Here is a 12541-nt window from a genome sequence, read left to right on the forward strand (position 1 = left end):
AACTGTAATCACTTTTCTGAACTCACTGACAAAGTCATATTTGGGCAGTCGTGGGCTTCTGAATATTGACAAATGTTGGAAAGCTGCCTGCTTCTTAAAACCACTGATATCATTGTAAGCAGTCAAACCTTAGACTCCTAATCCTAGAGTGGAAATTAGATGAAGCCAGTTTAGCAAAAGAAGATTCTAGGCTGGTGGGGACTAGAGAGGTTGGGGGGGTGGCGGTTGGTAAGATAAGAGAAAACAAAGGGCAACTAACTTCACAATTTTACCATGAGAAGATCCTCACCAGACTATTTAAGAATCTTATGTCCCAGAAATTGTTAATAGGCGCTCTAGTTATTTATCAACTTTAAAATGTTTCGTTACCCGCAAAATTCCTTAAGAACAAATCATTTTTATGTATTTAGACATCAATTTCCACATCTCTAACGTGACTGATTTGGATGAATGGTGTCCTTTTAGCTCTATATTTTTGGTAACATATAATGTGTGAGCTGACCTTCAATTCTGCTTCTTAAAAAAAAAAAAAGAACGCAAATAAGTTGCCATTTACTCATTTTTTAGTAAATGATTTAGAGAAATTTATTAACTTGCCTCCAAGCCTAAAGTTATCTGTGGGAGTATCAAAGAAAAAATATATTGCTTTTTATATCATCTGTTCGTTTCAAATCTTATACCCATGCTAACAATGTTCTTCATCTTTATTTCTCGAGAAGTTGGAGCCAATAGTTTAATTCAGCTATCATAACCAGAATACAATCTGTTTCTTTTTGGTTCTAGCTTCTTGTTGAGGCAGGTTAATAAAAACTTTGTGGTTTTTCCTCTCATTAGGAATTCATTTTGGCATTGACAACGGTTCAGTGATCATTATGATTCCCTGTGCTGCTGTTGATTTGGCTTCACCATGGACTTCCCTAGGTTGAGTGCTAGTTAAGCATTCACTCACAGGCCTCCCCAGAAAGTCCATTCCTTGCTGGAATGCAGGACACACACTCTCCCTGTTCCTGTTGACTTTTTTCACAGTCAAGATTACTCATCACAGCTGAAAACTGAGTAACAATGGATGGGAAACAGCTTCCACATTTTTCCACAGACCATAACCACAACTGCTTTGCAACCAACTTATGAAGGAAGAATTAGATGAAAAGCAACCCTTCAGCAATCACTTAGAGGTAGACTGGGCACCACACAACACACTGACCCTGACACCACTCTTCCATAGTATATCATGTTTGTTAAGCCACAATTTATTCAAAAAATTTAGATATGGATTTTGGCAGAAATAAAAAATTAAAAACCCAATTTTTAGAAGATCTTTAGTATTCTAATAATGACTAGTCACCAAAATTAATGCCAACACTTGTGACATTTTCCCTGCCATATAATTAAAGCTGATCTTTTTTAAAAATTGTATTGCTTTTTTACTATAAACAATAGCTTGTCCTTTATGGTTCTCTTTTATATTTTCGTATCTTCTCCCTAACTAGAGAATCAACTCCAAGTGTTCCATCCTCTTTTCCACCTCTCCTCCCCCTTTTGTGTCCCCACCCCCATGTCAGACTGCCAGTATTTTTTAATGCAATCTATGCCCCTTCATGTATATTCTCAGTTGTTGTTTTTTTTTTTAATTTCAAGTCACAATTTTACTCTTGATTGTATGTGGAATCTTAGGTAAAATGTCCTTTCCGGACAGTGAATTTCTTGACTTATTATAGCCCAAATGGAAAATTACTGCTTATTGTTTAATTATCTTGTGTTGCTTTATAATAAAAATTCCCAAATTCAACATCCCCAAATTCAGGAATAGATAAACTATTTTAACTGCTAACAATTTCTTAAACTTCTAATCAATTAGAAAAACCAGGTCTCCTCTAACTCACAGGCGAATACATTAGAAAAAAAACTCTATGACACACTTGAAGCTCTAATTAAATATTTCTACAACTGTAAATATTTTACATATTTGTAAATATGACATAACGTGTTGGCATGAATTTCCTTTGTTCCAAAAAGATCAGTAAAATTTAACATTTTCATTTATTTCAAAGCTTTGTGGAGAATTTCAGAATTGGTTGGGAAATGTTAAATTCTACATATCTGCTTCTTCCAGTTTCCATCCCCATCAACTAGATGTAAAGGAGTGTCACCAAAAGCACACCATACACAGGAAACCACACAAATTCCTTCCTTGTCTTTAAATGTGAAATGCACCTAAATAAAGGTTTTGGGTCATTTTTCCTCCCTTCCTCTGTGAAACTGGGAGATAGCTGTGTCTTGGGCAGCGATGGAACGTGGGCGATGAGAAAAGGCTTAGAACAAAGCTGAATTCTTTCTGAAGCTCGGGTGCCCAAGCTGGGCATCTCTGCTTACGCGCGGGTCCCTTCACTCGCCACCCCAGTGAGAATGATAGCACTTCGAAAACATTCGCTCTCCGCAGGACGCCTCTGAGTGGTTCATAACTGGGAAAATCTTGCCCCAGGTTTAAAATATTTGCCCAAGCAACTCAGCGCTGGTGAAACGCTTTCTCATTGCTCTTTGCTCCCTGCGGGCGCTCCCCGCCCTCTGCTGCCAGAACCTTGGGGATGTGCCTAGACCCGGCACCGCGCAAGTCCCGGCCAACCGCTGCAGAACAAACCCTTGGAGGACGGCCAGGAGGCTCCCTCCCAGCCACCGCCCCCCCGCCAGCGCCTTTTTCTCCCCCATACAATACAAGATCTTCCTTCCTCAGTTCCCTTAAATAACAGTCCAGGGAAATCTCAGAGCCTTCATCCAGCCACGAGCCAGCATGTCTGGGGGCAAATACGTAGACTCCGAGGTAGGCTTGTGTGGGTACGCGCCGAGCCCTGCCGAGCGCAAGGAGTGCCTCCTTCTGCTATCTCCCACTCCAAATATTCCGACTGCTTTCCCTGCCCCAGCCCTCTCTCGACTTCGGAACACTTCTCTCGCGCTGGCACCTCTGCGGAATGGGCCTGGGCAGAGAGGTGAAGAGGAGGCAGGAATGTTTTCTATTTTTCTATTTAGAAAAGGGGCCGGGTGCCCCTATACTAGAGGGAGGCGGAAAGGGGAGTCGGGTCCTGAAATTAGCACTGAGGACGCATTTCTAGGTGGATCTGGGGTGCTGCTTGCTGCTTTATTTCGGGACTCCCACGGTCCAGCCCCTGCCTGCTGAGAGGCGGCGAGATGGAACGCAGGGTGGGAAGTCATTCACCCGCAATCCTGGGGACAGTCCCCGCGGCTCCCTGCCAGGCTCCTGGACGGGTTGGCTTGGGCGGAGAGCGTCCTGTTTGCACTTTCCAAAGCTCTTGGGCCACCTCAAGAACTCTTTCTGCATCTTGGCGCCTGGCGGGGTGTTTGGAGAGGGATGGACCTCTCCTCCCCCCAACTACCACCACCCCTTCCAACCACCCTCCTGCGCTCGGGCTCCGCCCGGGTGTGGAGACCTCGTTTTCTCAAGCGCGGACGCGGCTCAGCCACCGGCCGGCAGCCTAAGAGTGACCTGAGGGTGGGTCGAGGGCGCTGTGCAGGTGAGAGATCGTTGTCCTAAGGAGTTTAGGGGGGTTGACACATGGCTCGCTCCACAGATGGGGGCTTTCGGCACTGTGACCACCACGGGGGTGGGGAAAGCAATGTAGGGACAAAGAGGGCTGAGGGAGGGTGGGGGACGCGAACAAGTGCGAGGGAGATGCGACCAGAAAGCAACAAAAATGGGGACACTCCGTGGGTCGGGGGTTCAAACTGGATCTGCAAGGTAAGCTTGAAGAGCTTATTGAGAGAAGGAATTGGGGCTAGGGGGACGGGAAAAATAAAGCAGGTGAAGCATTCGGGGCGACGGTGGCGTAGCAGCAAGAGTGGTTGGACAGAAGTCAGAGATTGGGTCCCCTCTCCTGCTGGGGTCTCTGCAGGGTACAGTGGGCTGGGTGTGCACCGGGCGGGGGCCTAGGCGGACGCTGCGGGGTTTGCCCTGACCCCTGGCGGCGGGCTGGGGAGACCGGAGCTCCCCGCCTGGTACGGAGGGGTGTGGTGTCCTCTCCTCGATCCTCTTAAAAAGCTTGCGGCGCCAAGGAGTTTACTGTGCGCGGAGCCACCACTGCCGAAGCCGTTAGTTCGATTTTGAAACTCGAGGTTGCCCAGCCACCAGGCTGACTTCTGATCGCTTGTTTTTCTTCTTGAAATTTTCTTCCCATCTCCCCGGCCACCCTCCCCTTCCTGGACGTCTGCACAGGGACATCTCTACACTGTTCCCATCCGGGAACAGGGCAACATCTACAAGCCTAACAACAAGGCCATGGCAGAAGAGATGAATGAGAAGCAAGTGTACGACGCGCACACCAAGGAAATCGACCTGGTCAATCGCGACCCCAAGCATCTCAACGACGATGTGGTCAAGGTAAGGTGAGGCAGCCAGCGTGTAAAGGCCGCCGCCCCTCCGTGCCCCCTGCCCCAGGGATGCTGTCAGGGTTGGGACATCTCTCCTCTGGCAAGCAGTCTGTGTATCCTTCTGTACCTTTGCCACACATAGTGTTTTCTCGGCTTGATAATGTGGGAGATTCCACAGTTGTCAAAAATGTCACATATTCCCTCCCACCACCTCCTGCTGGTTAGCTCAGGTGGAATTTAGCTAACTTGAGTTTCATATAACTGCACTTTTCTCCTGGCAAATGAACCTCCAGATCTCTGCAACAGATTGACCCGTACTCCTTGAGAGACTGAGACGGTTGCCTTGCAGTTCACCCTCTGTGTATTCCCAGGCTTAAAAGCTAGCAAAGGGTGGTGCCCCATTGCACACAAAATTAAAGCAGTAAGGTCATTGTGTAAGGTCTTGTGCCGAGATGAGAACAGGAATACAGAGTGGGCAGGTTCTCCCAGTTTCAATCAAGATAACCCAAAGTTATTTTTTTAAAAATAATAAGGTGGGTAAAATGCTTCTGACTAAAGACAAAGAGTACATATAATATATATATATATTATATATATATATATATAAATATATATATATATCTAGAGAGAGAGAGAATTTTAACTGGGAAAAAGTGGTACTTGTGCACAACCAAGCTAATTTACACAATCGAAAATAATGTGCACCTCTTGATTTCTCCCATAGACAACTCTAGTTAGGTATATAAAGTTTCTTCTTTAGGGACTACCTGGGTCAGGCTTCCCCGAGTTAATGGGACACTCAGGTTGGAGTTCTTTTTTATACTTTCAGAATGTGTTTAGTGATTTAAAAAAAAATAAGTCAATTGAATGAGTTACTGGCCAAACTTAGATTTGAGTCAGTAATCGGTTTTTTTATTATCATTATATTATTCAACTTTGATCCTTTTAGCAAATCAAGTCAGAGAAATTTATTATCTGAACCCATCTGGATTAGGAAATCATGGGCCTGAACCATTCTTGGCAGAGGGTTTACTTTGAGGGGTAGGGAGGGCCAAGGAAAATCCTGGCCTGGAAGTGTGAAGACCCAGCTCTGTACAACTCCAGAACAGCCAATGGGGCAGATGAGCAATTTCCACCTACCTATCTGTGGATGGGAGGAGCTATAGTTCAGAGACTGTTCACATTTATGAATAATATATTTCAAAAAGGAAAACAATTTAACCTGTAACTGGAAGGAAAATGTAACTGTCAGAATTGACTCTCTTGGCTTGCTGGTGGAGGAAAAAGGAAAATTGGACCATTAGTGGGTTTTTCTACTAGCCAGATTATGGAATATTTAAAAGCTTCAGCAATAACAAAAGTAGCTTATAAACTGGAAATTAGGGTTGCTAGAAACTATTTACTAAAAGCGTTACCTTAAAGTGGGGGGGAGGACATTTTTGCTTTTTTCCCTTCTCATGTAGCTATAGACAAGAAGAAGAGATGCCAGGAAAAGAGGCAGATTTCAGAAAGGGCTGGCTTTATTGGAGCCTCCCTGTTGTTCCACTGCAGTGTGAGTGGGGTTTCTGGAGCAAGCAAGCCTCCCAGGATGAGTCAGAGAGGCCAGCAGTGTGGATGTGGGTCTCCACACATAGCATGACTAAGCTAAGAAAGAAAGGCTCCACTGGGAAAGAGACTTCAACTCAGATGGAAAAAAGGCATAACAGGCTTAAAGGAAATAGCAGTTAACAGAATAGCATTTCAAAAAGCAAGTGTGGGGATCCTCATATTAAAAAAAAAAAAAAAAATTAAAAGGAAGAGTTAGAGCAAGCTCCTCCTGGCCTAAAGAAAGCAAACACCTCCCATTTGCTCCTATGAGCAAAATAAAACAGACAGAAAAGTCCACCTTGAGAAGAATTTGGTAGGCCCACTTGCTCAGATGCCCAGTTGAGAGAGGATTTTAGAGAATGTCCTACAGAGAGACACCCAGGCTACAAGTACAAATTCTGCCCAAAGGGTGTCATCTTCCAGTAGCCCAGAAAAAGTGGCCTATACCCTATGGAGAGTCCTATTTTAGAAGTGCTTTTCTTTAAGTCCAAAAACAAACATAATGACAGAAACAGGGATGATCCTCTCCATGTTACAAGGCAGTAAATAATAAATTTCCCTAAATTTTACTTTTGACCACATAGACTTCTTTTTTTTTTCTTTTTTTTTTTGTGGTTTTGTTTTTATAATTTTTTTTTATAAACATATAATGTATCATTAGCCCTAGGGGTACAGGTCTGTGAATCGCCAGGTTTACACACTTCACAGCACTCACCATGGCACATACCCTCCCCAATGTCCGTAACCCCACCACCCTCTCCCTTTCCCCCTCCCCTCCACCCCTAAACCTTCAGTTTGTTTTGTGAGATTAAGAGTCTCTTATGGTTTGTCTCCCTCCCTATCGCTTCTTGTTTCATTTATTCTTTTCCTACCCCCCAAACCCCCCACGTTGCATCTCCACTTCCTCATATCAGGGAGATCATATGATAGTTGTCTTTCTCCGATTGACGTATTTCGCTAAGCATAATACCCTCTAGTTCCATCCACATCGTCGCAAATGGCAAGGTTTCATTTCTTTTGATGGCTGCATAGTATTCCATTGTGTATATATACCACCTCTTCTTTATCCATTCATCTGTTGAAGCACATCTAGGTTCTTTCCATGGTTTGGCTATTGTGGACATTGCTGCTATAAACATTCAGGTGCACGTGCCCCTTCGGATCACTACGTTTGTATCTTTTGGGTAAATACCCAGTAGTGCAATTGCTCGGTCGTAGGGTAGCTCTATTTTCAACTTTTTGAGGAACCTCCATGCTGTTTTCCAGAGTGGTTGCACCAGCTTGCATTCCCACCAACAGTGTAGAACGGTTCCCCTTCCTCCGCATCTTCTCCAACATCTGTCATTTCCTGACTTGTTAATTTTAGCCATTCTGACTGGTGTGAGGTGGTATCTCATTGTGGTTTTGATTTGTATTTCCCTGATGCCGACCACATAGACTTCTTAAAATAACAAAAACACACAAAGTTTTACTGTTAATACATTGTACCTTAAAACTTCATGTGATAATAAGGAAACAGTGGTCAAGGTACCCAATCAGGTATGGAAAGTTCTGTTTAAAGGCAAGCAGCTCTGTAAAAGCTGCCTCTGCCAATTCTATAGTCACCAGCCACTTGTGGCTCTTTCCATTTAAATTTCAAGTAATTAACATCAAGTATAATTTAAAATTCAATTCCTCAGTCAACACTAGCCACATTCTGAGCTCTCAATACATGAGGTTACTGGCTCCCAAATTGGACAGCACAGGTATAGAACATTTCCATCATCATTGAAATTGTTTCTAGACAGTGCCAGACTAGTTCCCTCTGTTTTAAAAAGGCTCTTAAACCACATTTAGAAAAATAGGTTTAGATGGAGAAGAAATGAAACCCTGATGTACAGTGTGAGGAACAGCATGGTGTATCTGCACAGGAATCTTTCAGTCTCATAAAACAGCTCCTTAGGGAGGGAAAGAAGATTCAGGAAATTAGTCTATACAATTTAGTTCCAATAAAATCAGTTTCTTAATCTTATTAAAGGTTTGCTGTACTATATTACATCCATGCGGTCATTTATCCCAAAACAGTAGGCTATGAATGCTTTTTAAAATTTCTTCTGATTAAAGTGATCACAACTTCAGAACTTCATCCTTCCTCTGAGATTTCTATGCCTTCTTTTTATGTTCACGTTTTCATTTGTATGTTCACTATGCCCCTATTTGGAATTTCTATATAAATAAAATAGCTTCAAATTTATGATTCTGATAATTATCACTAATTAATTTATTAAACTCATCATATGTTAGACTACACACTGTGCCACATACTACAAACAATAATTCCTAAAATAAGTCCTAGCAATCACAAAGATTAGAGTTAGAGAGACAAGATGCATATAGATAAAAAGTTTTTAAAAATACACACACCATATCACAATAGTAAGTCACTGCCAAATGGTAACTAATGGGTTCTTTCTTGCTTTGACTACCAGGAAAACATATAGTTAGATTTTAAGTTTCATTAATACATGTTACTCCTCTCTCCCACTTTTTGTTTTGTATTTTCACTTTCTTTTTTAACTGACATGCTGTTTTATGTGGTCTCTACTGTAAACCTCCTCCTCATCATTTTGGAAATAGATCAGATATATAGTATAAATAAATCAAAAGTAAGCAGCATTGAATATTGAATAACAAAAAGGTTTTTAAAAAGTGAATGACATTAATTATGTTGATCTTGGTAATCAGTGTAGATGTATATCAGATCATCACATTGTACACTTTGAATACATACAATTATATTTGCCAACTATTCTTCAATAAAGTTTTTAAAAAAGTGAATGGTATTGATATTTAAGTATCAGGGAGACCCTGTGGATGGGGTCAACAGGGTAAAGGAAAGAAGATGGATTACAGATAGTTTAATAAAGAAGGGCCTGAGGAGTACAATCCGAGTTGGATCATGAAGGACAAACAGAATGCAAATAGCTGAGAAAAGCATAGGAAGGTGTTCTAAACAAGTCAGACATGGAGATGGGAATGTCTCATACAGGGCATGATGGAAGGTTTAGTAGCCCATTTTGAGTGGGATTAGAGAATTCATGTGGCAGAGTGGTAGATCATAAAAATGAACAGACTGGGGGCGCCTGGGTGGCTCAGTGGGTTAAAGCGTCTGCCTTCAGCTCAGGTCATGATCTCAGGGTCCTGGGATCGAGGCCCATATCGGGCTCTCTGCTCAGCAGGGAGCCTGCTTCCTCCTCTCCTCTCTCCACCTGCCTCTCTGCCTACTTGTGAATCTTTCTGTCTAATAAATAAAATCTTAAAAAAAAAAATGAACAGACTGATCATGGCCAGATGGCAGAGTACTTTACTTTACCCAGCTCTCATGGTAAGTTTGGACTTTATCATCTTAGGAAGACTTTACGTTTGAGTACGGCATGATGACGATGGGCTTTCTCAAAGATGACTGGTTAAGCTATAGGATGTAATGAAAGGTTGAACAGAGAACAGTTAAGATGTAACAGCATCGTCATCTAGACATGAAATGAGGACAGTATGCAGTGGCACTGGGGATAAAATCAGATAGGCATAAAATGACAGATTCTGAGAACTGGAAGAGAACATAATGGTTACCGGCCCAATTTCCAATTCCTTAAGAGATAAAGCACAAAGACTATAGAAGTTTAAAATTTTATCCACGTTTTCAAATGGTTACTGTCCAAAACAGATATTTTGAAATAAGGGAAGAATAGACAAGATTATGTGATTCTTATAGACTGTTGCTATGAGGTGATAAATGACTTGAAGATGATTCTGAGATTAGTCCTGAGAAAAATCAGAACATCTGAGAGAAGGCTTTCGTTGGAAAATAAAAATATACATTTATAAGTTTCTATCCTAAAACTTGAATGTAATAATTCTTAAATATGCTCAGACACAAATTTTCTTTAGCAGTCAAAAAAAGTCATAAGATGGTAATCAGATTGGTTTTGATTTCAGAATAATGTCCCCACACCTCTCTAATCCTTTTCAGCTGGAAAGCATTCTAGAGTGATTATTGATTAATCTCAATATAATGGTAATTTCAAATTCTATATTTATTTGATATATAATCAAAGCATAAGATTTAAAAGATCAGATTGTCTCAGAGCACTCAGCACCCTGTTAATATTATCTTCTGTTAGAATTGGTATTGGTTTTGTTTGTTTATTTGTTTAGGAGATAGCTCCACACGATGGTGACTGATATTCTGCCACATATGAGATCATGCATGCAATTCAGAATCTCCAGCTTGTAAGGGAGTATTATGGTCATTTTTGTTGGGAAATTATTCTCACATCACTGAGCGATACTAAATGCGGGATATTATTCATTCTTAAGCAACTGAAAACACTTTCACGTTCAGCCAACAATGATATACATTTTAAATGATTATTAAAAGAAAGTCTTTTTCTTCTCCATCTCCCATCATCAAAAAATAACTTGTTTTTAGCCAAATAAAATTTCATAATTATTTATTAAAGTTTAAGACCAGATAGACCAAATATCTTTGAATTATGGAAAAGCTCATGATGTGGCTTATTCTTCCAATTAATAGCAGTGCTGGCTACATTTTAAAAGGGCTTAAAGTAAGAACAGCTGCAATAGTAAGCAGCATCTGGGAAGTCCAGTAATTTGAAAAACCACCTGCTTTATGTGTCCTGCCCACTCAAGTCCATAAAATAATAGACATTTTCATATTTTGAATGAAACTGCTTTTTAGTTTGCCCTACTTTTCAACATAAGATCTCTATGATGAAATGCCCACAGAGAATTAGTCCCTACAAGAATAGGGCTGTGTGCACTGATCTGTGGGGTGCTGGGCCCTTTCATGATCCTTCTGACTTGGTTTGTGTGGGGAAAGGGCAAGGCTGCTGTTTTCATACAAGGATGGTTTATGCCAAGAAACACACACCGTTTCTTCTTCCATACTGTGGACCTTGTATATTATCTCCTTTATAGTACCCTAAGGCCATGGAGAAAAAGATTTGCCTACTATACTTCTTTTAAAAGAAATTCTTAAAAAAAGAAACCCTCAGCCCCTAGACATATATAACCCTCAGCCTGACATATATCCTGATAGAGTGGAAAGAGTATTGTGCCAAGATAAGAAAAAATATTTTTGTATCTTTCTTCTCTAAAACTTGAATGTAATCATTCTTAAATACACACACAAAATTCTTCTTCTTTAACAGTCAAGGGAAAACATGTACATAGTAATCAGATCAGTTTTGGTTTCAACATAATGGCCTACTGCTTTCATGATCTCTTTCAACTAGAAAAAGCATCTAGTCCCGTTAGTGTGGGACCGAGGAAGGAATAAAGAATGTCAGGGCCAACCGATTTCTTTCCCTCGGTAGTCCCTAAGAATTAGGTTTATAAATAGGATTGAACTTGTTTGGCTAATAAAAGCTAATAAACACCAACCCTAAAAGTATTTGGGGCAAGCTATTTTGTTTCTGTGCTTCAATTTCTCTAACTATAAAGAATGAGAGTCATTCTCATATAATAGCATTCCCTCCAAAAGCCATCCTTCTTTCTATAAATAATTATGCACTATGCCATGGCTACCATATGGAATTAGATACGAACACTACTCACACAGAGTTTATAGCTATTTCCTTGCCTCTGTTTATATAGTTTCCTTTGTAAACTTTGCTGGAATTCCTTTACCACATTCCACTGTCTGTTAAATTTTATAATCTTCAGGGCTTAGTTCAAAAAATGACTCATCTATAATGTCTCAAATTGTTCCTGAGCCAGTAAACAGGGCATAAGAAAAATAAGGAACTTATATATTTTTAAACAATTTGCCTCTGTTCTTGTCCTACACAAAATATTAAATTATGGAAAATATTTATGTTCTTTCATATTTTCTCTTCCTGTATTGGCTCTCAACTTCTAATATTCATATTAAAAATTTGAAATTTTGGGCGCCTGGGTGGTTCAGTGGGTTAAAGCCTCTGGCTTCAGCTCAGGTCATGATCTCAGGGTCCTGGGATCGAGTCCCGCATTGGGCTCTCTGCTCAGCCGTGAGCCTGTTTCCCTTCCTCTCTCTCTGCCTGCCTCTCTGCCTACCTGTGATCTCTGTCTGTCAAATTAAATAAAAATCTTTAAAAAAAATTTTTTTTGAAATTTTTAGCTCTTTAAAAACCCTATAGCCTCTTTACAAACCTAAGAGTGTTCTCAAATATAGCTAGGCATCAGAATCACCAGAGGAATTTTTGAAAACACAAGTGCTTGAACTTACTATAGATCTATTAAATTAGAATATCTAGAGCTAGAGTCTAAGGATCTGTATTTTTCCCTATAAGTTAAGTTCCCTATATAATTACATTGTGAAGTCAGGTTTAGAAAGGTGGTTTAAAGACATACATTCTGGATGGGTCTATCTTAAGACAATAGAGAACTATACAGTAACACTACATAATTCTAGATGTTCTCCCTGCCAGAAGAATATTTGAAGGTCAGGCCAGTTTAAACCCTGCCAGAGAGTTTTGAAACACCATGAAGGGCTCCCAGATCAACTTTGCTCAGTGGTTCTCCATCTCTTGAGGCC

General features: G+C 40.8%; 1 protein-coding gene across 2 annotated transcripts in view; it reads left to right on the forward strand.

The window, feature by feature from the left end:
• Positions 1-2587: 2587 nt before the first annotated feature.
• The window catches only part of CAV1 (caveolin 1), a 35904-nt gene continuing 25950 nt past the window's right edge, over positions 2588-12541 (forward strand). The window contains exons 1-2 of one of the 2 annotated variants that reach the window (XM_080817934.1): positions 2588-2818; positions 4226-4390. In XM_080817934.1, the coding sequence (XP_080674060.1) occupies positions 2789-2818; positions 4226-4390 (195 nt within the window). In that variant the 5' untranslated portion in view covers positions 2588-2788. Of the gene's footprint in view, positions 2819-3248; positions 3528-4225; positions 4391-12541 lie in introns of those variants that run through there. The other variant, XM_080817935.1, reaches the window with a different exon arrangement.

This window comes from Martes martes (genome assembly GCF_963455335.1).
Source record: "Martes martes genome assembly, chromosome: 11".
Classification (NCBI taxonomy): Eukaryota; Metazoa; Chordata; class Mammalia; order Carnivora; family Mustelidae; genus Martes; species Martes martes.